This window comes from Maylandia zebra, linkage group LG11 (genome assembly GCF_041146795.1).
Source record: "Maylandia zebra isolate NMK-2024a linkage group LG11, Mzebra_GT3a, whole genome shotgun sequence".
Taxonomy (NCBI): domain Eukaryota; kingdom Metazoa; phylum Chordata; class Actinopteri; order Cichliformes; family Cichlidae; genus Maylandia; species Maylandia zebra.
This window is the reverse complement of record NC_135177.1, coordinates 8,852,572-8,879,048: the sequence shown is the minus strand read 5'-3', so window position 1 is coordinate 8,879,048 and position 26,477 is coordinate 8,852,572. Positions and strand designations below refer to the sequence as shown.

Sequence of the window (26,477 nt, the reverse complement as noted above, 5' to 3'; positions counted from 1 at the left end):
TTCGAGGAATTGCAAGATTTTTAATTAGATCCAGACTATTTACAATTAAAAAGAAGACTGTCAGCTCATACAACTCCACATTCAATTAAAAATGAACTCAGATTTACAGAAAGGTGCACTTTCATATTCCCATTCTTGTAGCATTTAATCATAAACTCATGTTCTGCTTAAAAAAATAGCAACCTATAATACTTTTATATTTAAAATTTCTTTTCAAATAAAAGGAAGACAAGATATACAGAAGCATCAGATAAACCTATATCAACTTATACACACAGCACTGAGAACCCTGTAAGCTACTGGCCAGACAAGACAAGGTAAAACACTTCTGCAGTTTCAAAAAGTTCCAGCCAAACTGAGTTTCTGTTGACCGATTATGCGTTTTCAGGTGTGGTTTTTTTCTTTTTTTTGTGATAAATCCCTGATCTACACTTGAAGCAACTTACATTTAACTCTTAGTTTAGACACTATCGTAACGACCTTATTTAAAATGGCTACAGAATGTATTGCATGTTCAATCTTTAAAGGGAAGTACAAAAACTTACAAAAGAAAAAAGTATAAATGAAGAGAGATTATCCAGACGCGGTGGCACTGGATTTTGTAATGGCTCATGCAGTGGGTTGCAGAAATCAGTGATATGAAAACCAGTATTGGGTGTGTTGGCACGCATTAAAACACCAACAGCCTCCTGACCTTTTTCTATAGCTATTAAAAGGCCGACTCACATCACAACCACAAACACAGGCAAGCCAAATAATAATAATAATAATAATCATAATAATAAAGAAGGCTCAAAGAAAAGCTGTCACTACCCTTGTGATCAAAATTGTAATAGAAAATATTTTGTGCATTACAGAATATTTTGCAATGAGATCTCTTCCAGTTTCACTCTAACGTATCACAGCAGCAGTCTGTAGAGTGGATAACAAACACACGATATCCCAGAGATGTCCAGTTCTAAAACAGAATATTTAAGTCTTCAGCCAACTCCTGACCGTTTGTGTCTATTATTACTGTGTGAAGTGTTATAGGTCATCATTATTGTTACCATTTTTATTCTACGTTATTACATTAGCAAAGATGAGTTAGCTTTTCCATATACAGTAAAGAAGAAGAAGAAAAAAGAAAAAGGCAACACAGGACGAGGCCGCATTAAAGGTTGTAACTATATCCGAGTCCCTGAGGGGCACCACACAACAGCAGAGTGAGAGTAAGCCCTGTAGGTCCTTTGCCACTTCTCCACTTTATTGGCACGTGGTTCCCCCTGCCGTCTGGGAGAAATACTGCATCTGGTCTCCACCCACCAACACCTCGGTTCAGTGAAAGCAATGTAGTGAGAGGGCGATGGAGGACAAGCAAGAAGCATTCTCGTGTGGAGTCAGTTCCAGGCTTTCCCTGATAACAGTACATTCAAGAGGCGCAAAAGGGCGATCTGTCTGCATAGGGAGCAGCTGCTTCTTTGCCGGAGATCTTAAGTGCTTCTTTATCCGGAAGCAGGGATGTTAAGGCCGATGGAACCTAAAGAAACAAACAGCTCTCATGAGGCAAGATCACACCTTTGTAATCCTTAAGCTTTTAATGCACGGAAATTCATTATATTGCTATTTAAGGTACAGATTTTGCTCTAAAAGTCTTCTTCTGCCCGTTGTTAGTGCTGGATTCTGCCATTCAACCAGGCATGCACAAGAAAGATGACTACATGGATGTTTACTGGTCACAACTCTATTAATGTAGTAGCAGATCACCACTGCTGCTAATTCATATTTAAAGTGTTTAGGTGCAAGCAACACAAGATGGCTTTAAGTGTAAAGCAATCACAGGACACAGTGCATGTGTAGCTAAGGCAGCCGATGTCTACAGACTAAAATAAGTGACATCCTGAAGGTCGTTAACAATTGAAGGAGTATGAAATAAACAGTGTTGACACAGTAGCAAGGTAACAAGCTCCTTTGGCTAAAACCTGCTGTTGGGGGGGAGATGTCTTCAGGATGAGCGCCAAGGTTGGCTGCAAATGGCAGGAAGTGTTCAAAGATGCATCACTCTCAAGTGTGCATTACATATTTCATTGTTTCCCTGACACAACCAGGAGAAATAAATAACAACAAAAACAAAACTGTGTGGTGTTTGCATGGCTTCCCTGTGCTCCAGGTACCCGTCTTCCTCCCAAAGGCCTAGGTTTTGGGTGGTCATGCATGTTAGCTTAATGGGTGATTCTAAATTGGCCGTAGATGTGAACGCGAGTGTGAGAGGTTCATCTGTCTCTCCTTTAGCTCTGCGATGGACTCATGAGCTGTCCAGAGTGTTATAAACCAGTTTCTCGGTTTATAACAGCTGAGATAGACTCCGTACCCCACCAATATGAAGTAGTGGTGTAGAAAAACAAATCAGCAAAACACAGTACCTCACTCATTTGACCAAAGCAATCAATCAGCCAGTCAAGTTTCAACTAAAAGGTCTACCTTGTGTAAATTCTGCTCTCTTCATGAACCTCCATTTCAGTGCTCTTATAATCATTGAGCTCCTTCCGGATGGCCGCCTAGACAAAACAGCAATTTGGTTAAACATGAACTCAGAAAGAAAACGAGACAATATACTGCTAAAAATTACATTAACCTAAAGGAGTTGCACATGTTTAACATTTAAAATCATATGTTTGTAACACTGTCTTGGACATTTTGTAAAGTGCTGTATCAGAAAGCGGGTGTGCCGATAAAGCCTTTATATGCAGCTGATTACCTTGTCGGCAGGAGTGAGCTTAGTCCACGGCTTGTCTGCTCTTCTATCGTAGTCCTGGGCATCTGTGACTTCCACATACTCGTGGAATCGCAAGATTTTTCTTGCCTGTAGTTCTGCAACCGTGGGTCTTTGACTCAGCTACAATAAAGATGTTTTTTTTATGTCAGTTTAATATCAGGTAAATACATGGTTTAACACTGGGATGTTTGCCGGCGTGCTGCTTCACCTTTCTGGTCAGCCGTCGCTTGATCTCTCGAACTTCGGCTTGTCTGTCAGCCTGATTTTTAGCTGAGGGGAGAACAAAGATGGGAGAAAGAATAGAAGAGCCAAATTTAGACTTTGGCATAAAAGGCTTGGTTTGATGGCAGGTTTAAAAGCAATTTCTAAAATTAGATATGTGCTTGTTGTTGACAGATGTGAAATGTACTTTGTTGACAAATGCTGAGGCAAAAGCATCAGACGAAAGAATGAGGAGGGGTTTTGCTAAAACCCAGAAACAAAGGAGTCCAAACAAGTCAAGGATCATGAACAAAGACAGAGAGAGTTAATACTAACGCTGGAGGATGTTTCTTTGCTCGAGTTCCTCAGCAGTGGGTCTCTGACTTAGTCGCCTGAAATAAAAAAAAAAGAAAAGAAAAAAGAAAAATGGAGTCCTATTTTTACACATTGGACATTCAGGTAATAAGCAGGTCAAGGATCTTTTAAAAATTGGTCTAATTTCTTCAGGAAATGCAGTTTCACTGCTGTCATTTTAAACAATACAATGATACCGCTCATCTTTACCTCGTGAGTGCAGTGCCGATTTGTGTGCGAATGGCTTCCCACTGCTCTCTGCTCTGCCAGGTGAGGCCGGTCTGTCCTGGAGGGTGGTCATCTCGGCTGCTTCTCTCCTGCGTAAACCTATCCCTGTCGGGAGCAGAGGGACGGCTGCTCAGCTTCAGAGCCAGGGTGTCCTTTCTCTTCACCCTGCTGGCCAGTGCGCCTGGATAAAAGCCAAGCGGAGAGATGCAGTAAGCTGAGAAGGAGCAGCAACACTGCACAGGTTTACAAAGAGTCCAGAAAAGCCACTAAATGACCTCCGAATCAGTTTGTTATGCTTACTCATCGGGGGCTCATCCTCCTCATCTTCATCTGAGTCTTCATCTTTATGAGGCACAGGACCATCTGAATCACTGTCCTCCCCGTGCATGTCGTGTTCGCCTTCCTCATCCTCATCCTCCTCGTCTTCTTCCTCGTCGTCGTCATTGCCGTTTCCCCGTGGGATCACACAAATGCCAGCGTCACCGACCAAGCACCGGCGACTCCTTGGCTCCAGCTCTGGCTGTGGAATCTCCCCATCATACTCCTCCTCTTCCTCATCATCTTCTTCCTCTTCTTCTTCCTCTGAGTAGTCATCCTCAGATCTAACAGGAAAAAAATACATGCATATAAAACATTTTTTCTGGTTTTTTTGGGCTAATCCTGAAGACGTGTTTTTCAATGAATTTAACTGAAATATGTCCCTCCAGCTATATCTGACTTTACAATGATGAAGACTGGACTTTTTTTCAGCTTGAAATGGATATACAAGTAAGTCCAAAGTGTACACAGCTTAGAAAATGGATGAAAAAGATCCGAAAGCTACATGCAAAGACAGATCACGTGCAGACTCAATACTTCTTCACCATGTACTGTCTTTGTATACACTGATTCATAGACTTTTCTGTGCAGAGAAACTTACAGTTTTAGTGGTTGAATGCTGACAGGCAGAGGGCGACCTCCTCCTTGGTACTCTAGAGGTGTTTCGAAAAGCAGTGTGTGTGCCCGCTGCGACCCATCTGGATGTGGCTGAGCCGGGCCGGGACTGGACAGGGCTCGCTGGATCATGATGTGCAGCGGTACGGGAGCCGGGCGCTGGGGAGACTCATTGGTCGGGCTCGGTGGGTCGAAAAGCATTGGTATGGGTTGGGGGAGCGGATGGGGGTAGGAGTGCTGATGGTGGAGGTGGTGGGTCTGTATGTGTTGGCGGGGTGGAGAAGGTGGTATGTGAGTCGGCAGGGGAGGGGACGGAGGAGGGGGAGGCAGCTGGAAGCCCAAGGGGAGGCTGCTGTGTTCCTCCAGAGAAAGTGGTGAGGGGATGATGGGATGGCTTGAAACAGAGTCCTCTGTGTTGCGTTTGGTGACTGGGGTGGTCCTCTTAGGAGGCATCGGAGGAGAGGGTTTGGCCGGAACAAGGCTAGCGCCCCCTGTTGCTTGGGTGAAGTCACCTGCAAAACGAAAAAGAGCTAATCCAACCATAACTGCTAAAGAAAAACAGCTACAGCTTAGGCGTGTGAGTGATTTGCTAGCAAGTGCTTTACTTTTGAATCTAGTTTGTCACTGTGACGCAAGTGCACAAGCATCAGTCACACATGTATAACATACCCGGTATGACAGAAGACACACGAATGCTGGGATTACATGTCTGACTGAGCATTACTGCATCCGTACAGCAAGTTGGTTCACATGACGGCCATGAACGCACACTTTGCTCTAAAAGACCAGTGTGCAGCGAGTGCTCCAGGTCACAGAGACAAAAAAGATGCATCCATGCTCTTCACAGCCAGACTAACCCCGCACCGACACTTTTCTATTAGCGTAGTAAAGCTCCTGAAGCTCCTAAACAAAAAGCTCAAATGCAAACCTTCCAGTTTTGCATGCACATTTGCATATTTGCTATTTGGCTCTTAAGACTTCAGAGGACAGCTTTAAGGCAACATTTCTGTTAAAAGCAGACATAATAAGTGAACAGTGCTGACAGACTTACAACATGCAGTAACCTACACTGTAATGGACTTCCTCTCTATAATAAGTCGAGCCCTTATGTTAGAAACATTTTGCCTTTTTATTCTTCGACCCATTCAGTCATCCATTCAAGTCCACCCATCCATCCCATTTGAGTGAGAGCTGAGTGGATTAGAGACATAAAATTCATTTGATGCATAGCAGAACACAGCTGGAACCCGCTAAAGGCCCTCCCTTATTCAGAGGCAAAATACACTCAACTGCACTCACACAGAAGTTGTCTCCTGCATACAGTAAGCACACTCATTATCAGCTTGTTATATGCATGCGGCTCTTATATACCAGGTCCAAAGCAATGAAGGCCGGTGAACAAGTTAAAGGCTTTTCAGAAGACATATGTTGGCAGCAGGAAAGGATGCGACATGATGAAGTGTGCAGACTCTGAAGAGGGCATTCCAGAAATTGGCACCCCAGCCAAAGAAATACCAGGGGGGCATCCTTTTACCTGAGCGCAGGCCTCCAGCCCGCCGGCACAGGTAGACAGGCAGGGACAGGTAGACATCATAGTCGCACTCTCGCTTCCAGCAGGACCAGTAGAGTGGAAGCTGAGCGTTTTCTCCCCCCTGCAGGGCGGAGACTAACAGGGACGAGATGGAGGCCTTCAGCTTGTATGTTTAATGAATGCAGCTACTTTCTGGTGTCGTGTTGTTGATTTCATAAGTTACGGCTGTGGTCAGAAGTTTACATCCACTCATCGTGGGCATGAATTTCATAGTAATTCTGGGCATTTAATGATTTATTTGAACTGTTTCAACTTTTCTTTTTCCAGGGTGGAATGATTGTGCAGCAAACATCTTTAATGAGTTAAAAAAAAAGAATTTGGTGCACACAATTTAAATTATTTTGGGTTTCCTCTAATCCACACAGAGTCACGGATCTGACTTTTAAGTGTAGTCTACAGATTTTCCTGACTGAGGTCGGGTCTTTGGAAAGGCCATTCGAGAAGCTTAATGTTATCCTGCTTTATCCATCCCAAAACCAGTTTTGTTGTGTGTTGGGATCATTGTCTTGTTGGAATTTCAACCATCTAGCTGCTGATTTGAGGTTGAAGAAGTTGAAGAATTTAGAGGTAGTCATTCTTCTTCATTATTCCATCCACTTTATGCGATGTACCAGTACCCCTGACAGCAAAACAGCCCCAGAGCATGATGCTACCAACACCATGCTCGACAGTACCATGTTCCTAGGTCTTGTCTGACTACAAAACATTTGTCTAGAAGGAATTTGGTTTGTCCATGTGGGCAGCTGAAAATTTCAGTCAAGCTTCAAGGTGTCGGTTTTTTCTTTGTCGATATCCTCTCAGTCCAGTAAAACCAGTTTACTGTCATTCATATCATATTCGGTCACCTTTCTCACTCAACATGTGTTAATAGACCTCTCTGCTGAGTCATACCTTTTATTAATCTCTGGCTGTCTTCCACAGCATGTCTTTATCCTGTCTTCCTTCTCTCACCCCAACCGGTCACAGCAGATGGCCCCGCCCCTCCTGAGCTGGAGGTTTCTTCCTATTAAAAGGGAGTTTTTCCTTCCCACTGTCGCCAAAGTGCTTGCTCATAGGGGGGGGTCACATGATTGTTGGGGTTTTTTCTCTGTATGTATTATTGTAGGGTCTACCTTACAATACAAAGAGCCTTGAGGCAACTGTTGTTGCGATTTGGCACTATATAAATAAAATTGAATTGAATTGAATTTCATATTGACAGTTTCGGTCTTTTTCCAAAACTTGGCAAAGTAGTTACATATCCATATAACATGATCTTATGTAAGTAAAGTGTCTGGTTGAGGTGTAACTTGCTGAGGAACATTTATCCCAACATTAGTGGGGGTGAGTGTATATATTTGAGCCTGTATGTATACTTCTGATCGAGTGGATCGAGAAAACCCAGAATAAAATCAAACTTGTGCCCCAAATTCGTGTTTTTAAAGTCATTACACACGTACGCTCTACGATCATTCCACCCTGGATGATCATGACGATGCCAGTGATGAGCGGATGCAATCTTTTGAACACAACTGTATATAAACAGAGTTGCACTATGAGGGAATGGTACTGTTTCCCGAAGTGATAATCACTAAACAAACACATAGGTAAGAACATGATTACTATCCTTGTAACTGTAACAGTATCCGCTTCACGGTGTGTTTTATTAACACCTTTTGTCTCAGTTGTTCTTTGTCCATAAACTTGGCCACAAAGCAAAGAAGCCTCCTGGCTTTTAAAATACAGTCACTTCATAGTAAACTGTCAACAAGTGTACTGAGAAATTAGATTTCGAGGAGTTCTCTGTAGTGTAAATGTTAACCTGAAACTAGTTTAAGTTCCTAACTGACTCATTTTGTATTCTATTTGTGTCAAGAACAACAATTAGTATAATAAACTGATGACAAATGGAGCATTTTTGTAATCCCCCCCTCCCCCCCTACTGGGAATTAAAACACGATCCCAGATGAGGCAAAACCACAGAACCGCTACACTGTATCTGTGGAAGCAGTGGCCCACAGCCACAGGAGTCCTTGTTATCCTCATAGCGTAAAATGCTGGAATACGTTTCTGCTACAATAATCCAGGCTTAATAAGTAATTAACTGGGGAAAAGCAGCTCGTGCTGTTAAGATAGTATCGTATACAGGATGTTGTGCTGAAGAGTTTACCATCAGTAGTGCACTGACGCATAAATGTACATACTGTATACGCCAGCTGGAAAACTACACGCTAACTGAGCAGGGGTTGGATTGTTGATGTATGCTTCCTGTCCCTGCAACATCTGTTAACCTAAGAAGCTACTGTTAGTAAAAGCTTACCCAGCATGGCCGCGTTGCCCCTGTTCACAGGCTTGGGTGGAGGCAGAGGGGGCTGCTTGGCGGGCTGAGAAGTGGGGGTAAGGGCAGCGGCCGAAGACTGCTGAGTGTTGGAACACGCAGAAGACACCGATCGAACAGGTTTGGACGTCACACCCGACGGAGAAGAGAACTGGCTCGTGGGGTGGTTGGATGGAGTTCGAGGTGGACACTCGCTGCCAGGTTCAGGGGTGGAGCTCACCAGCCATTTTGGAGGCATGATCACCTGTTTGGGTGGCAGAGGTTCACGTAGGGTGTCCAGGTCAGGAGCAAAATGGCTGTCTGATTCTAAAAAAAAAGGAAAAAGCAGCTAACCATATAGTTTTATATCATAACATGTAATTCTGCTTATATAATTTTAAAAGTTACAGCACGTCAACTGAGACTGATAAACTTAAGCAATACATGATTGGTTTTCAGCTGCAGTGCATATACTGTATTCTATTTATGCATGATCATAAGAAATACACTTCAGTGAATTAGCAAAATCTCACCAAATATCCCAGTGGATTGCTATAAATGTTTCAGCTCAGAGACTCAGCGATGAGCCACTTTTCTACAGCTCTAAGCACTCCAAGCACTCTCTGTGATAGCACTTGTTTGAGAATGGCATTATCTAGGGATCAGCTGTGAAGATAAACAGAGTAGGCGGCTGCAATTACCACCAAAAAAAACCCACCTCCCTCTGCCCACCCCACTATACCCGCGAGCCGGCCCCCACGCTGTTCCCACCGCTGCGCCCACGCCATTCCTGCCGCTCTCAGGTTCGGGGCTATTTATTTACAGAAGTGTTATCAGTGTGATGCCATGTAAATCAAAGAGGAACTAATCCAGGGGAAAGCAGGAAGTCAGACTGAAGAACAGAGAGAGAGGAAGCAGGAGATGTGATAAAGATAGAAATGCGAGTGGGAGAGGTAAAAAAAAGTAGCATCATAAAAAAGAAAAAAACAAGGTAAGATGAAAAGAAGAGCAGAGCAATGACACATGAAGGAAAGTGGACAAAATTTTCTTTCTTCTTTGCTGCAATGACGTGCTATAGTGTTTGCATACTTTTCAACTCCTAGCATGTTTACACATTGGCACAGAATAACCTGTCACGTGAGCGATAACCACACAGCTGAGATCTAAAAACAGAGCTAAACACCATTATTTTTGAACAAATTCTATTTTTCTGGGAAATCAATTAGCTGTGGCACTTTACCAATTATCACTGAGCTCACTGTGCTAGCCTTAAAGGGCAATAATGAGTATAGCGATCGCGCCACATTAATTAGGAGAGGAGAAGAGAGGACGAGCTATTCCCTCATGTTCCTGAATAAGAAGCATAGCTGGAGCAGGCCTCCCGGGAGCTGACAGGAGCCCGTCTATATCTGGGAGGACAGCATATAAGCAGAAAAGTGACAGCAAAAGGGAGGGGATAAGGTACCCAAGAATCACCGACTTTTCGAATATGAAGGAGGTTAAGGTGTAAAAGGTGTGCACTTCATCGGTTATGGCCTTACACTGACAACAGCAGTGCTGCTATGATTGCAACTTGTAAAAATTGGTGGAAAAATTCAGATTGCAGGGAGGACAACTACTGGAAGTGACTCACCTCTCCGGGCCCTCCCCTCCTCAGCAGATGCATGCCGAGGGAGTGTAGGCTTCCAGTCTCCTTCTGCAGGCCGACTCCTCCTGCCGTCCTCGGATGGGGCCTTCTGCAGTCCTGGCCTCTTTTGCCCGTCGTCAGGGTGAAGCCTGCCACCATGTCTGCTCTCTTCCATTTGTCCGTGAATGTGGCCCTGCCAGGCCATATTAGACTTCCACTCGCCCTCCCCTTGCGCCCGTGCCCCAATCCCTGCGCTTCTCCGTCCTTCGTCATGCAGTCCTGTTCCCCTGGAGCCCAAAGCTCCACGGCGGTCTCCATCTGAGGGAGAACAACGGCCCCTTCGGTCATCTGGCTGGGCGAGCCATGCAGGGTTCATCCTAAAATCTGAATCTGAGGGGAGTTGGCCCTGGTTGCATGGGCTCCTGACACCACTGATGACTCCTCCTCCTCCAACAGGCAGAGTGTGGCCATTCTTTACATACGACTGCTTCACATTTTGTGCTTCTCCATCTAAAAAGATTGGTCAAAAACACTTGGTGAATACTCAAATAAATACATTAGAAGACTGAATGATATTCTGAGCTACTGAGAAAGTGCGGAAGGACATTACATGCTAAATTGATACATCTTTTAAAGTTTTACATACTGGTAGTGCTGTGTTCAATATTCTACAATTAACCTGATGCATGGCAAGATAACTGATAACTATCCAACTGAGCCATAACACTGTTAAACATACTTTTTGCTGCTTATTTCTTCTTTAAATCTGGATTTCAGATACAGTGAGGGGTGATTTTTGGGGAGATTTTAAAGACTACAAAATCAATACAGAAACTGTTCAAAAATAATTGCTATTTGCAGTTTTCTTTCCCACAGTAATAAAATGTGCCCTTAACTCAAGCCCCATGGACAGTCAGTGTTTGCCGTGATGAAGAAGCTGCTGTAGATTTAATAAATGGGCTCCTGCAACAGCGGGACCAGCAGAACGTTTGCACACCCCCCCTTTCTAAGCTATTTTGCTGCAAGGCACAATTTGTTCCACTTTTCCTCAGCTCTGGAGAGTGGCAAGTAATTTTAAACAGACATTGCATTACTTTGAGAAACAGCAAGGTGAAAGCAGTTTTTTCTCAAATTTGTTTTTCTAAATTTGTCTCAGGCACCTGCTGCATGGGAAGACAGCATTCCTGCTATCATGTGCTGAAGACTTAACTGTACCGTCTGAGTGGGCGTTATTGCCTCGGGGCTGCTGCTGTCAGACGCAGACAAAGCTTTGCAAAGATATCACATTTTGAATCACACAAGTCTCCTCACCACTGTCCGGGACCTCCTTCAGCACCCCCTGTTCTATAAGCTCCTGTCGGGTGCGCCTTGTCGACATCTGCCTCTCTAGTTCTGTCAAGAGCAAAAGGAAATGACATTTTATAGACCATTTTTTCACCAAGATATTTATGATTTAAAATTTTCACTGTGATCTCATGCACCAGAAGCAATATATATAGATATATATATGTTGTGCTAATTCGAGTCACTGAACTGGACCTCTTCACCATGCTTTCTGGTTGTAAGTTTCCCATATTATTCAGTAACACTTAGAATCAGTTAGCAAGTATCTTTATATATAACATACTGTATATAACATGTGGGTGTGGCTTCTAGGCCTGAAAAGTGAAGCCAATTCAGAAGTGTCTTAAATCAGTATACTTTTAATGACCAGCAAGGGCAACTCTACTGGTTGCAGAAAGAAGTCAGATTGTACAAAAGTACATAGTACTCTACAAAAGGATAAACACCCTGTAACTGTCAAGTTTCTGCGATACTTTGCTCTCGGTTTTTCGTACAGATGCAGCGGTCTCTTATCACGTCCGGCATCAAACCATCGAGGAGACAGCCAAAAGTCTAGAACTTCAGTAACCAGCAGGTGTCACAGTAAAAACATCCATCTTTCATATACAGTCTATGGACACGACTTTCCTGTCCTGCAGGTTTTAGATGTGTCCTTGATCCAACACAGCTGATTCAAATGGCTAAATGACCTCCTCAATATGTCTTGAAGTTCTCCAGAGGCCTGGGAATGAACTAATCATTTGATTCAGGTGTGTTGACACAGGGCGAGATCTAAAACCTGCAGAACAACGGCACTCGAGGCCAGGAGTTGCCTAAACCTGCATTAGATGATATGTTAGAACTCCACCCTCTAAATGTTCACAGATGGCATGTGCCACACTGCTAAAGAGACGATTAATTAGCCAAAAAGGACGCTTCAAAACGCAAGGGCACCATGATATACACGTCATCTCTTAACGAGACATCTTGTATTCATCTTATTGTATTATGTGCACTGAAAATAGCGAGAGACAAACTTGCTTGTAACATTTGGGCGGAAACATGTTCACAGAGGAATTTTAATGACATTTGAATACAACTGATACGGCCGCTGGGGTGAAAGGAGAGGTGGCATTCGCAAAGAGAACAAGTTTGCAGCACAAACCTTCAGAAGTTTCTTTGAACTTCTCGCTGCTTTTTTTCTTCCTCCACTTCCACGGCTTGAAGATCTTGCCAAGGGTCGAGAACTTGCCCTTGCGCTTCGGGGGAGGGGTGCTGTCCCCGGTGCTGCCTCCCTCTCCCACCATTGTGCTGTGGTGCTGCTCAGCTTCATCATCTAAAACAGAAAGCACAAATTTAAAACAAATACAATAGAACTTATAACATGAAATTATAGACACCCCACTCAGCAGCGGCGCTTTCTATTTTAACTGAGCTCATCTGCTGCTTTTTAACGAGGGCCAGGATCATTATGGCGGTTATTATCTTTAGCTGTTAGTTCTCGGGGGCCGAGCGTGCTTTGGCAGGGTGACGCTGAGAGCTCACGGACTCCTCCACGTATCCACAGCTAACAGGAGAAGCCTAACACTGGCTCTGAGCCAGGATTTCTCGCTGTCAAGTACTCACATTCCTTAACCGGATGGAGTCTAGTGCCTTATCAGCCTTTCAGCCCTCGCTGCTCCCATAGAGAAGAGGGGCACACACGAATGCAGACATAAGCAGCAGAAAAAGGTTGTCAGTCATTCTGCATACATATATAAAATATATACACATGTACACACCCACACATACAGGTAACAAGAAGCAAAAGCTCTTTAAAAACCACTAATTATCATTAGGTGTCACCAAGGCTTCAAGAACTCAACTAAAAAGCAATCTGCAGACATGGCTACATACTCTGGGTCACATGACTGACAGGCCAACTGACAGCGCGCTGAGCTTGGAGAGGCTTTCAAACAGGCTGCAGCTGCTGTATTCAGCAGACATAATATTTACCAGCAGAGAGAGAACAGAGTCCGATGTAAAACATCCAGTCTCGGGCTCACACAGGATGTCTTGGCGACAGTAATGCCCTGCAGTCTGATTCCCACAACAATATGCTCTCACACAATACTGATGTGGCTTACTTAGCAGTCCAGGGAACACTAAAACAACAAAACGTTATTCCTGGATAGAAACTTTTTCTTTATTTGAGACACACACACACACTGATACGCATACATCAGTATCAGCTAGCTGCAGTCCAGCACCCCTGGAGCTGGCAGGGTTTCAGTATCTTGCTAAGTGACACTACAGAAAGGCGAATGGTTGCTGACACAAGATTCAAACCCATTTTTTGCAGCTGAAGGACAGGCACATTAACTCCACACTGCTGGCGGTGTAAAATTTGAGTTGAGTGTTTACACAGACCTCAGAAGCCTGACAGACTGTAAACCTCGGATAGGAAAACAGTTTTAATCACAATACTTCAACTTCATACCCTACTGTGAGTTTAAAAATGGCATTTTTGACAAGTAGTTAAAAAGCAGACACTAATCTACCTTGAAGAGGGGTGCTAAGTGTCCAGCTTGCATGGTGGTGGGACTTAAAACAGCACGCCATGAGGACGCAAGGAGCATTCAGCAACCAAAAATCTACTGTCCTGTGTATATGCCAGCATCAAATCACAGATGACGAAAACGCAGGAGACCAAGTTGCAGAGAGTTGACGGAAACTACAGCAGAGGGTCCGGAGTCGAGAGACATGTCCACGCTGTGGAAATCCAGCTTATCTCTGCGAGGTAGAAATCTGAGGACTCAGACCAGCTGCCATAACATCCAGATTAAGCATTGCTTAAGGCAGCTTCTCCGCGATCCAGAACTGAGGTTCTCACACACAGCAGACCGTTCTGTCAGAGACGCCTCTGCCACAGTGGCTCAGCTGAAGCCAGTGAAGCAGGATAAGAGCTGGCTGTGCCAGGCCTGCACACTCCAAAGCACTGCAGAGATGACGATGGCAGAGGACTCAGCCCATGCAGCAGGCATCTATTTGAAAGCTACGACTGACCATATCCTCAGCGGTCTTTTCCGTTAGCCAGTGAAGCTCGATTATAAAAGGTGCCAATCCACTAGTACAAAAAAAAAGTCCTCAAAAAAGAAACAAGTACAGAAGACCCAAATCAGCTGTCACGTTCAAGAGAGCTTGTAGATCCACTCCAAATTATTCTTCACAGATACAGAGAAAAACTCTCCAACATGCCATTGTTTCAGCTGTAGTGTGAAGAGGTCTGGCATGTTGTGACACTATAGCTGAGTGTGACTGTGGGTTTTGGAATTGGAGTAGAGGGTAAAAAAAGGGCTACAAAGAGAGAAAAAGTACAGACATAATGTGGCGGGCTGGGATGGGGGGGCTGGAAACGCAGTCACAGAATCAGGGTGGAGTGCCGTTTCCTCCCAGAGAACAAAGGCAGCCTCTTCCCCTCATATTCAATAACATAGTCCACTGTACAGCTCATGGAAACACTATGCTCGAAGGTACAACAGGGAAACTAATGAATGATGATATATAAAAAAATAGCTCCATTCATAACAGAGCTACATTCTTAATAGTGTTACTCTAATGAGAAAGTCTGCCCAGATAAGCCACAGCAGACAGGAAACACGAGAGTGTGTGACTGTGCTGGTGTCTTCCTATGACATAGCCATATCCAGAAGGCACACCTACTACTCCCCCATGCAACTGGCCAGATTTCCCTCTAACCTCATGATTCACTGAGTCATGGCAGGCTGGTCAGGTGAGCATGTGGGTAAAGGAGATTGTTGCTGTAAAGGAGCATGCTATCCCGATCGCTAACACAAAAACCAAAAGTCCAGGCGGATAAATATTAGGAAATACCTCCAACCTCGGTGTAACAGTTACCTTTGTCAGGGCCGATTATGACATTTAATCCACTTACGAGCACTGACTGTTTCCTGCGAAAAAACGTGTTCCCTAACATTTTCAACAATTTAAGATCCAGTAGAAATAAATGTCATTACATGACACTGTAATATGAGTAACGTTTTACTGCTGTACATATCTTTTTACTCACTACTTGCATAAAATGCACGATCATATAACATCGTGCGGCGCTTAGAAACTTGGAATAATTGGTGCGGTACAAAATTATGTAAAACCTCTGAGCCAGACAACATATGCAATCTGATGTTCCTGTGCAGTGTAACATAAGAAAATAAGTGCATAAGTCATGCATGAGTGTGTTAAAAACACTGTAGAGAATTAGCCACATGATCCCAGTGATTTAGCATTCCTTGTGGTGGTAAACATGAATGAGGGGCAGAATTAGGAGGGAGGCTACGCAACATTTGTGCAAAGTTTATTACACAATCACCAATCCTCAGCTCTGCTCTATCCTCTATCCTTGAAAACTAGTAAACGAGAAAATAGTTTCATGTTGTTGATGTTAGCGATGGAGGAAACCACAGCTGTGTAAAGTACACCAAGAATGTAAGCCCAGAAACTCACCACTGCGGCTATGTTGTTGTTGTTGTGGGTCCTGAGCTGAGATCTCCACACGGAGGCTCTGTCCCATGATCCAGCCCCCGAGGGGCCCCTACCTGTCCTGCACCTTTAAGTGTGCGCCTTACACGATACAGATCAACTCCTTCACCTGCCGTGCTTCTTCTGCGACAAAGTCCCCGTATGCCCTAAGATCTTTTATGCTTCTCTGTGTCTGTCATCTAGCCGCCTTCTGTGCCTTTTCTTCAATCCTTCCCCCATCCCTCCTTCGCACAATATCCTCAGACCTCCCCTCCCTCCCTCCTGGAGTTGGACTCCCCCTTCCTTGCTGACCCTCCCTCCTTGGCTCATAGCACAGGTCAGCATTCACTGAAAGATGCCTACCATTCCAGGGAAAAGACACGTTTTGTTTTCAATACGGCGCGTGTTGTAGTATGCGGTGCAGTGCGTGTACTCAGTAATATCCGTACAATGTAAAATATTCCTTTATAGTGAATTAAAAAGAGTTAACCAACACAGAAGACACTAGACCTGAAGCTGCAGATCTCAGACCACAACACACAAGATATAGTTATATATACACAACTATAATGCAACTACAGTAATGTAATTTCAATCAGTACCCTTGACCAGTAGAAATGCTTTGCAAGATCAGATGCATTACTGTTTCTAAGGAAAGGTCCAGTATGCTCTCATCGCCATCAACAGAATGACACTGACCAGGTTGAGTGGACAGTTTGATCAGAGAAATAAACATTGCACTTTCTATACAGGGTTTGCACGCTAACATTAGCTGACTCCTGCTCAGTAACCTAATGTTAGTGCAGGGTGTTTATCATGCTGCTCGCCTCCTTTAATGTCTCCAGGCACCATTTTATACACTTTTTTAACTCCCTTATATCACATTTTAAAAAGACTTGGAAGGATTAGCATGACTTTGAAATATGTTTGCCAAGAAGCACAGTCTTGTATCAGGCTTGAAAATAGAGAGGAGAGGCAAAGAAAAAGTGAGCACTTTCTGTAAATGAGAAGAAAAGCGGGAGTGGACCCCCTGAATTAGTGCTTTGATTTCGTTTGACGTTCGAGTGTCTTTAGAAGAAAAAAAAAATCTCATCTGAGCCCCAGAGGAATCCAGAGCACTGTGCTGTGTCATTATGCCTGGATAGATCAGAGCTTTGTGAGCATTTGGCTGCATCTCGAGCTGCTTCTAAAGATGGAGAGCTAGTGTGTTCGGCAGCGTTCCTTTTCTCTTCCTGTGCCCCACATAAAGCCACCACGCCGGGCTGGCTTCCAGCGAGAACTGAGCCAATCCGCATGACTCCAGAACCTGTTGGCCTGACCTGGATAACAGACTGGGACAGGCTACTTCAGCAGGGAGGGAGACTAAGTCAGGTACGCACATATGTACATAAACATCCCCAGCCCTGTCTGACAAGAGTGTGCAATGAGTCATTCACGATGGGGGAATAAAGTGAAACACAGCATTAACACTGCATTTAAAAAAACCACAACGCGTAACTCGGTACTCACCACGATTTTCCATTACAGAGTTTGAGGCACACCAATCAACATCTCCTGAAAAACACAAGTTTAATACATGAGCAGACACATTCTCAGCTCTACATTTGTTTCATTTTATACCTTTATATAATTCATTTTATTCTGTTATTTCAATTTATAGTTTTTAATGCAATTTTTCCCTTTTATGTATTAGCTATAACATTTTAGATTGCCTTCAGATATAAAGCATATGATATATAAATAAAACTCCTGTGCATTGACTTCTGTATATTTAATTGGATTTGTGCAACTGCAAAAAGTCGTACACATACACTACACAAAGTCATGGGAGGGGTGTGGGTGGTCGGGGTTCTTGGCAACAGTACAGCAGTATTTTTTCAGGTCTCTAGCATGTTGACGATGCCACCTCCAACCATCCTATCCACTCTGAAAGAGAGAAAAACAAGGTCGATCACATCACAGTCTGACATACAACACACAACTAGGAGATCCACACTTCCCAGGAATTTTCCGATAAGACTGCGAAGAGAAACCGATTACACCTGGGCGTGAAAATACAGGCACACCGACTAAAAGTCACAACTAGACAAATAATACTCCATATCTCAGAGCTTGAACCTGTCCGGGAATAAATGTCCAGAAAAGATGTATCTATGAGTTTGGATGAAGCAAAAAAAGTAATTTCTAATACCAGACTGAATCTATTGTGTATTTGAAGGTGCGTGCTGTAGGAGAAAGAAAGCAGAAGGAAATACTACAAAGGCCTTTAGAAGCCCCTGTGTAACAAAAACTGATACAATTTGGTCAGACTTTACAGAGCTTAAAGCAGACTATAGCTCCAGTCCACTAAATCACAAAAGGTCTGATGCCACAGTTTGTATCCATTGATGTATACATGGTGACGGTAATGAGTAAATGGCTTTCTGGCATTCATTCAAATCAGAGTCGTGTGTAAAATGACACTTCAGTTATGTAACCGCTCATGGACAAGCTCACAAATAGCAATTTTATGTACTCAAAGTGGTGCACCGTCCATTCTTTGCAATAGAAAAGCTGGAAAACAGAAGCAAAATCACAACACAAAAGCTTTGATAATTAAGGCAGCAAAGAAAACCAAGCAGAAATATTTACTTTTGCAGTACTGACTGATTAACAAGTATAACTGCTGTATAATTAGAAGTAAAAATACATTGTCAACGATATAGTGTTGATGCACATCTAGCTAAGCTTTGTAGCACATTGAGTCAACACTATGTTTTTGGGAATCGTCCTTCATTTGGTCCATCTTCTGTCATGTTGCCTTCAAATACTAACACAAATGGTAAATGGTAAATGGCCTGTATTTATATAGCGCTTTTACTAGTCCCTAAGGACCCCAAAGCGCTTTACATATCCAGTCATCCATCCACCCATTCACGCACACATTTACACACTGGTGATGGCAAGCTACATTGTAGCCACAGCCACCCTGGGGCGCACTGACAGAGGCGAGGCTGCCGGACACTGGCGCCAACACAAGACTGCAAAGACTTTACAACCACACTGGTTTGGACCAATCTACTGCAGTTTTAATCAAATGGATTAAATCAATCATACACATACTGGGTATATTATTTAAAGCAGCGGTCCCCAACCCCAGGGCCATGGTCTGCAAGTCATTTGGTACCGGGCCGCGAGAGTTGAAGCTCGTGTGTGAAATTTATGGTTTTCAGAGTTTTTATCATTAACTCGGTTTCCCTGGGTCTTTTCCCGTGTTGTAGTTGTGTGTCTTATTTTGAAATAAATATTAACGCGTTACCATAGCAACCAGAGAGGATTAAGGGGCAGAGAGGAGGATGTTGTTGGCACATTTCAGGAGGGCGCTGCTAATAAAGTTACACAATTACACAGTGAATTTGCGCTTATCATTATATTTACAAAATACCACAGTTTTTGTCTTGGTCGTATGATTTTATTTTGTTGTATTTATCCGCGACACATTAAAGGCCGGTCCGTGAAAATATTGTCTGACATTAAAGCGGTCCGTGGCGCAAAAAAGGTTGCGGATCGCTGATCTAAAGTATGTAAACTGTCGGGAATTTTGGGGGGACCAGGTGTTGATGTCATGCACACTTTGCTTGAGATTTGTTTGCCATCTTGGACGTGTCATAATGACCAGTTGCTATGGAAAAATGTGCATTCGCCGACTGGTTGGCACTGGTTCCTGGAGGTTGCTGGCTCTCGCTGAATCAAATTACGATTGAAAAACTCTTCCTAGCGACTGCTTTGGTTTCAGGCAGACTTCCATGGTTGACTGCAGTTTTTCATGTTTGTCTGTAAACACTCGCTAACAACCATTTCCATGCAAACTCAGGGTGACTGCAGCAATGTGCTAGCAACCAAAGCAAGCACAAGGAGGTTTTTGCCAACCAGAAAGGGAATACAGATTTTGTGTGACTGGGGATATAGTAACCACTTTCCTAGCATATGCCAACAACCTCCAAATTGGCTGACAAGTTAATTGTCACATGCTTAGTGGAATGATAATATCAAAGGGCTAGGTATAGATTAAAGCCTGTTGGTGAGATGAGACAGAATGAACTAAGGCAGAACTCCACCCTCTCAAATCTACTGTGTTGGTGGGTTTCTTAGTCATATACTGCAGGAATCATATACTTTCTTTGCACATGACAACATCTGAATGGTGGGGAATTATTTCATACATTTCTGACATTTCTAGAAAGTTATAAATAAAACAATATTACGAGTCTGTTATGGCATCTTTAAATCTCCTTCAGGTGACTATTGTTGTGATTTTGCACAATATTAATACAATTAAATTGAAATGATTTAAAGTTTCAGCTATAAAGAAAATAAGTTGTTATTTTCTAATTAATTCATTAGTTCTAGTCCCAGCTGAACCTGATTAATAATTCAAGACAGTGTGTTTGTTGATTGTTTAAATGGTTCAATGACAGAACAAGACATGCAAGCATGATTGTACAGCAGAGCGCAAATTAGACATTCTTAGCAATAAAATAGCTGAAATGCTATGGAAGCCACATCTTTTAGAGAAAATCAGGCACAAATGTTTTCTGCAGTGAGAAAACCACAAGCAATCTAATGTGAAAAAAACCAAACAAAAACGCTGGTTATAATTGTCAGTGTACGAAGTGGCCCAAACCCAGACCATAAAGTTTGGCTTTGGGCCACAAAATTCCTTCTTGCTCTTAAATACTACTGATGAGCCTCACTGCAAGGCAAAATTCTGGGTTTTAATGGCCTTCATATCATCTTACATTTGAGTAAATTAGGCAAACTGCAGCTTTATTGCCTTGAAATCTAATGGTTTTGCCAGTGAGGGATATATTAAGAGAAAGTGTGCTGGCTTTTGTTACCGGAGGCCCTTGACTAGATCATTAACATTATCACTGGCCAATGTCCTACCCTGAAGGTAAGCTCTGTCAGTCTAAGGAAGCTGTGATCGTATTGCAAAGTAATCCAAATATCACATATATAAACGCAAACAGTTCACTACATATATAATTCTGGATATTCAGTTTGGAATTCTTCTCTATTTCTCCTCTAGGGCAATTTTCTGGCAGGTCAGAGGTCAGCTTCCCTTTCAAAAGAAGAAGTGTAAGTAACATCACTTGCACATCAAACAGGCCAAACAGCACTGCCTGAAAGCCTGAAATTACTGTAGCCTTCGTAGTGCAGCCATTCGCATACAGACTCACACAGACTGGATGAGAACCCTAACACCACTGAGACGAGGCAGATGCATTTGTGGTCAGAGATGAAATTTTTTACACTCCCGCCCAGTGCCACAGCCTTGGCTAGATGACTCAAAATAATCGAGCTGTGCGGTGAGTGTTCCACGGAAAGAGAAAATATCTCTAGGTCTTCAAAGTACGAGCGGATTAAAGGCAGGGGGTGGAAATTAAAATACTGGGACTTTTCCATATATATCTATACATATAAACAGGATTATTCGACTACACTTCACTTCAGGCTTTTCATAAATAAAGAACTGGCTTGAGGAGATACGTTCCACAGGAAAATATTGTTCTGTTTCACTTGCTGTTGTCACGCTCACAGCCAGTCACAGATAAAAAAAAGGGATGTTCATGGCCTAGTTCCTTATTGAGTTGTTAACCCTGTACCTGCTTTTTGATTGTACAGAACAGATCGATATGAAAGTAATGTGTTTATCGAAACTATGCAGGACCTCTGAGTTTTAACCATGAAAGATACCTTCTCAGAGGCCCCTAACAGCTGCCATATATCGCTTCACACAGCTGGACAAGCAGATCGAAGAAAACGGGATGCACACAATCAATTAATGACACAAACTCTTAATTCGAGCTGACCTCTTCGGAGAGAAGAATACATAAAAAAGCCTAACTTACCTGCCCACTTTATCAATCACTATTCACAAACTACATCCCTGCATGGCCGATTATTTCAGCCTGGCTTCCAAATCCCAAATGCACCAACCAGGTATGTGAAAGTGACTGTTAAAGACCGCCTAGAGGTCCCGACTGTGTAATCTTCTGCGGAGTGCACACACCCTCACTGGCGCAGTCTACTAGTGTTGATTCAATTACGATGGGAGCGGAAACGGCAGCAGCTGGCTGAGTTATGCCATCTTTAAATAGCAGTCTGCTTCTCACTCCAGGGTTCTGGGCACAAAAAGCTGCCAAATCACTGGAAGAAAGTAATTAACTCCATGCTTAAGTCCTAACAAGGTAGACTCTAACAAACTGAACACAACGAGCAAATGTTTGAATACAAGTTATTATGTGCAGCAGGTAGGCTGAGCTGAGGCATACTTACAGGCCAATTCCAGTGAGGTATCAAAAAGAAATAAGGATTGTAAAACAGAACATGGCGATCGAACCCATGTTGCTGTGTCTACGCTTGGACCTTTCTGTAGCTGTCTGTCCCGGGCTGCACAGTTTCTACACCTCTTTCCGAAATGGATGGACGAGGGCGTCTGTTCCCAATCTGTGCTGGGAGAGCGTCATCAGAGCCTGCCCCAGAAAAGTGCCTCTCACCACAGGGACCAGTGCCCCACTTTTACAAGGAGCCCAAAAAGCTCCTCGCCTTTGCTAAACTTTTCTTCTGTAGTGTCCTTCCACCTGCGTGAAGGCTGCACTGCAGGGGAACCAAGCATAACTTAAGTGAAGTTATTTGATTATCGGCGACAAGCTCTGCCATGGCGCACATGCATGTTTACACACCGGAGCAGGCCGCCCACTTCTGCTCCCTGCCAGCGGATGCCCTGTGAACGAGGATTGATCTGAGACATTCAGCAAAGAGCTTTTAAGGAATGTGATGCTCAGACTAGTCTCATCTGCGCGGTTTAACCAAATGAATCAGGCACAGTCGACAGCTTAACCATTGTGGTTCTCCTCTTAATGGTCCATTAAAGAGGAGGCTTCCAGTGGGAAGTGGAAAGAGCCCGAACACAAGCCATGAGCTTCTTTTTTTCTGCAAGAGCACATTAACTTCAAGAGTTATTATGGTGGATGGAACCACAGGAAATGGATTTCATTGCATGTTTAAGGAGAGAAAACACCTGATGAGACCATTAGCCAAGTTTTATCGTGTGTCAGATTCAGTAGCTGCATTGAATGCATTGAAAAGAAATTGAGACAATAAAATAATAGCCTTATTATAAACACATTTTTATTCCTCTCCATCAGGAGGCTCTCTGAGATGGAAGTTTATCAGCCTGGTCTGGAGTAAAACTGAATAATTTACTTCACTCTCATTTCCTCATGGCAGTATAGCTTATAACGTCCTTGAAGAAGTATGCACTCTCCATAATAATGGGCTGCGATGAATCCGTATAAGAAAAGAAAAAATTACAATAAATATAAATTGCCCTGCCAGACTGCCATTTCTCCAATCACACTTTGATGTCAGACACATGCACATCTTTCATCGCTGCCCTAACAATCCATGTCCTAATTAGACCTACACGGACAGCGGATTTCTAATTGTATCGCCGAGATTAAACTGACTCTTACTTAACCGGTTTTCATTCCCGAGACAAAAATACAAAATTACCTGAGAGGTTGAATCGGGCAATGTCGTAAAAAAGCATGAAATTAAACAGCTGCTACTCCCCGGCACCAGGAGAGGAAAAACGGGAGCCCGTGCGAGAAGGCTCGCGGCACCGACCTGCCCTCTCTCTCCCCGCGAGCGGATCTCGCGCCAGTGGAGTCAAGATGCTGCTGAGTGAACGAGAGACCGGAGTCAAGTCAGCCACGCAGCGAAAACGGCGACTTCCGGTGTCACACCTCAAAATAAAAACTCTGCCGGTAGACACATTTTATGAAATAGAGTAAATAAACAAATAAACATAAATAGAGTGGGGTCTGTTATCCCCCGATTTGTCATTGTTCCTGACATTTCCGCCATGCTGTGATTTATCAAGCCTACAGATGCAGGCCCTGAGGCAATGTATTACCCTTTTAATTATTACTGTGAGCTGAAGATGGGCCTATAGGTGTTACACCCCACCATAAATGCATCATATGTCCTTAAAAGTAATCCATGTTTTTTTCTTTTTCTTTTGCACACCAGCACCAACACTTACACAGAGATAAGACAGCTATAGGGACAATCGTTTTGGCCATCTCTCTTTCTCAGTATATATAGTTTAGATGTAGCATATATGGCACAATATGACGCGGATAAATAACCGGTCTGCGGACCTTCCGACGACATTCATCGGCACACACCATGCACATCCTGATCATCCAGATCCTTTGTTGTGCACGGTCTCCTGAGCAGAGCATCAGCGGGGAAAATGGAGTTCCAGGGTGTGAAACAATTGCAGCAGGAGCAAAGATGTGTGCTGACCCTGTGGCACTCGCTTTGTGCAGAAACACAGCACTTTCACGCGCAGCATCGCACTGTGAACGTGCAAATCGCTTTCTGAAAACGGCTGCTTCGCACTGACCAACTTGAGAGCGCAACTTGCAGGTTATTGTCTGTGCAGACATCTCTGCAGCAAACTCACCGTGTTGTACTCGCTGCTCGGGAATCAGCAGCCCTACATCCCTCCTGACGAACGTCCCTCCTCCGCCGCCTCCTCTTTTGAAAGTACTTACAGCCGACTTAAAAATAGCAGCCCGGTCATTTCCTCACCTCACACTTTCCCCTTCTTCCAGTGCCCGGTCCAAACATTTTGCGCACTTACCGGAAACCATCCCGAGCTGCGCATCTCGGTACCGGTAGTCCTCAGTGGGAGCGACAGCGCCGCATTAGCCGTTGAGAATACGGCTTCTCTCTTTGTTGTGAAGACTTCAATACCCACCAGGCTTTGCAGTCCACAGCTCTGGGGTGGGAAGGGGGTGGAGGGGCATACCGTTATGTTGTCCAGCTTCACACTCTCAGGATGAAGACCCTCTCTTCCCTTCCTTAAAAATAACAAAATAATAAAGGCAGCCCTGACGTACAGATTGAGCCTGCTATCATTTTAACCCCCATATGACATTTTATTAAACACACACCCTGAGTTATAACGCTGTAAGAATGAGACTGATGCCGAAAATAAAATACAACCATTTAAACATTTAATAATAATAACAGTGACAACAACAACAACTATAATAATAATAATAATAAACTACATTAAGTTATTGATGGGATTGTTGTAAAGCAATAATCTCAGTGTATTATATGCTCTGTGAAATTCTGTATTGTTCTTGTTTTTCCAGTATCTCTTCATAGAGACCATTCTCACTAAATCGATTGGCTGCTTCCATTTTGGGGGCGCTTATGTTTGATGCTTTTTGAATTATTTGATGATTTGTCACAAAAAAATATCAAAAAATCTTCTTTAGTTGAGTAAATGGGAGGAGTAAAGCGGACCAATTAACCAACAGTGTGGGAAAAAAATCTTCAAAATTTTACTCCCAAGTCATAAAAAAAGAAAACTAAAGAAAAGAGCATTCTTTAAACAATGTATTCCTCTGAGCTAACAGATGTATCCTTTTTATTCCTGCTCTTTTGGCCCCATAGTGAAAATTCAGAATCAACTTTACTTAACTCTGTTTCAGCAGTAATAAGGATATGAAATTACAGTCAATTCTCTACTGAAAACGGGGGACTGTGTATAAAATGATAGTAAATAAACACTTCATTCAAAATTCATGTCAAATTCCTTAAATAAAAGCTTAAAGTCTTCACTTTGCTCAAATATTGATTTTTTTGATCAGTTGTGAACAGAGTCCAGCAAATTATGGACCCAGCTGAATGGCAGTCTGACAGCAGCTGTTCAAACTCTGAAACAATGACGCCTGCATCATGCAGAGGAACTGGACACACTCTTTCAATTTCAAGGATTTATCAGAAAATTTAAAAAAAAAGATGATTTAAAAGCTTGTAGATCCACCCTAAGCAGCAATAACCTGAAGTAACTGCAGAGTTGCTATTGTCTTTCCTCCTTGTTGATGACCAGTTAATGAAACATTTAACTAGAAGCACCTGGCTGCTACTTACCCTCTTAATTACTATGGGAGCAATAAGGGTACCCTTCATTTTCCACACACTGCTTTTCGGCTTAGTTGTTATAAAATAGATAATGATATGGTGCAACACATCACATTTACTTTCAACATCAGATTATTTTTTGTCCTGATAAGTAAAACCTTAGAATTGAAAGCAGCTATACTTTCTTTTTCACATGACTTCATACACATTTCGATATAAAACAGCAGGCATGTTGAGGGATGAAAAAAGTTCTGGGAATGGGAACATTTTCTTCCAGTATTGAAAAATGGCCGTTACACCTTATTCTAGTTTCTCAGGCATCTGGGGAAGTCCTGTTCTCTGACTGCAATTTTACCACAGACCTCAAACTACACAAAGAGAATAAACATAAATTTCTGCTCATGGAGAAGTGAAAAAGGCTTACCATATTGCTAATAAAGTGTCCATGAGAGGATCTAGATCAGTTGACCTGTCAGTATCATTAAAACTGTACTTGCTAACTTTCATGCATTCCATCTGGATAAACTTTGAATTGCGTTTAAAAATCAGAAAAGACTGCAGGGTAACACCTGCTCATGGCACACCCACCAAACTGAGGGTAGAGAAGGCTGTGAATGCATATAACAACACCTCATCATTTGCTGGCAGCAGTAAACACACA

At 43.1% G+C, this 26,477-nt stretch overlaps 1 protein-coding gene across 9 annotated transcripts; it reads right to left on the bottom strand.

The window, feature by feature from the left end:
- phactr4b (phosphatase and actin regulator 4b) lies at window positions 1–24,539 on the bottom strand. Of its 9 annotated transcripts, none has more exons than XM_004559966.4 (16): window positions 24,522–24,539; window positions 17,638–17,752; window positions 17,336–17,380; window positions 12,474–12,644; window positions 11,297–11,377; window positions 9,992–10,495; window positions 8,362–8,685; window positions 6,006–6,137; window positions 4,458–4,983; window positions 3,839–4,140; window positions 3,521–3,719; window positions 3,293–3,348; window positions 2,964–3,025; window positions 2,738–2,875; window positions 2,461–2,537; window positions 1–1,519 (listed from the first exon to the last, which is right to left on the bottom strand). In XM_004559966.4, exons 3-16 carry the CDS (start codon window positions 17,346–17,348, stop codon window positions 1,504–1,506), a joined length of 2,601 nt encoding a protein of 866 aa, XP_004560023.3. In that variant the 5' UTR covers window positions 17,349–17,380; window positions 17,638–17,752; window positions 24,522–24,539; the 3' UTR covers window positions 1–1,503. The 9 variants fall into 9 exon arrangements, with proteins under 9 accessions (XP_004560023.3, XP_004560019.3, XP_004560020.3 ...); XM_004559962.3 differs by lacking the exon at window positions 24,522–24,539 and adding an exon at window positions 24,342–24,510; XM_004559963.5 differs by lacking the exon at window positions 24,522–24,539 and adding an exon at window positions 23,384–23,537.
- Window positions 24,540–26,477: the final 1,938 nt, after the last annotated feature.

Bases quoted from the DNA above. Each gene is read 5' to 3' on its own strand.
- phactr4b (XM_004559960.3), bottom strand. From the start codon at position 15,878: ATGGGACAGAGCCTCCGTGTGGAGATCTCAGCTCAGGACCCACAACAA. The intron at 8,686-9,991 runs GTGAGTCACTTC...CTTTTTTTTTAG, and splicing joins GGAGGGGAGGGCCCGGAGAG to AATCAGACAGCCATTTTGCT. The intron at 4,984-6,005 runs GTAAAAGGATGC...TTCGTTTTGCAG, and splicing joins GGCTGGAGGCCTGCGCTCAG to GTGACTTCACCCAAGCAACA.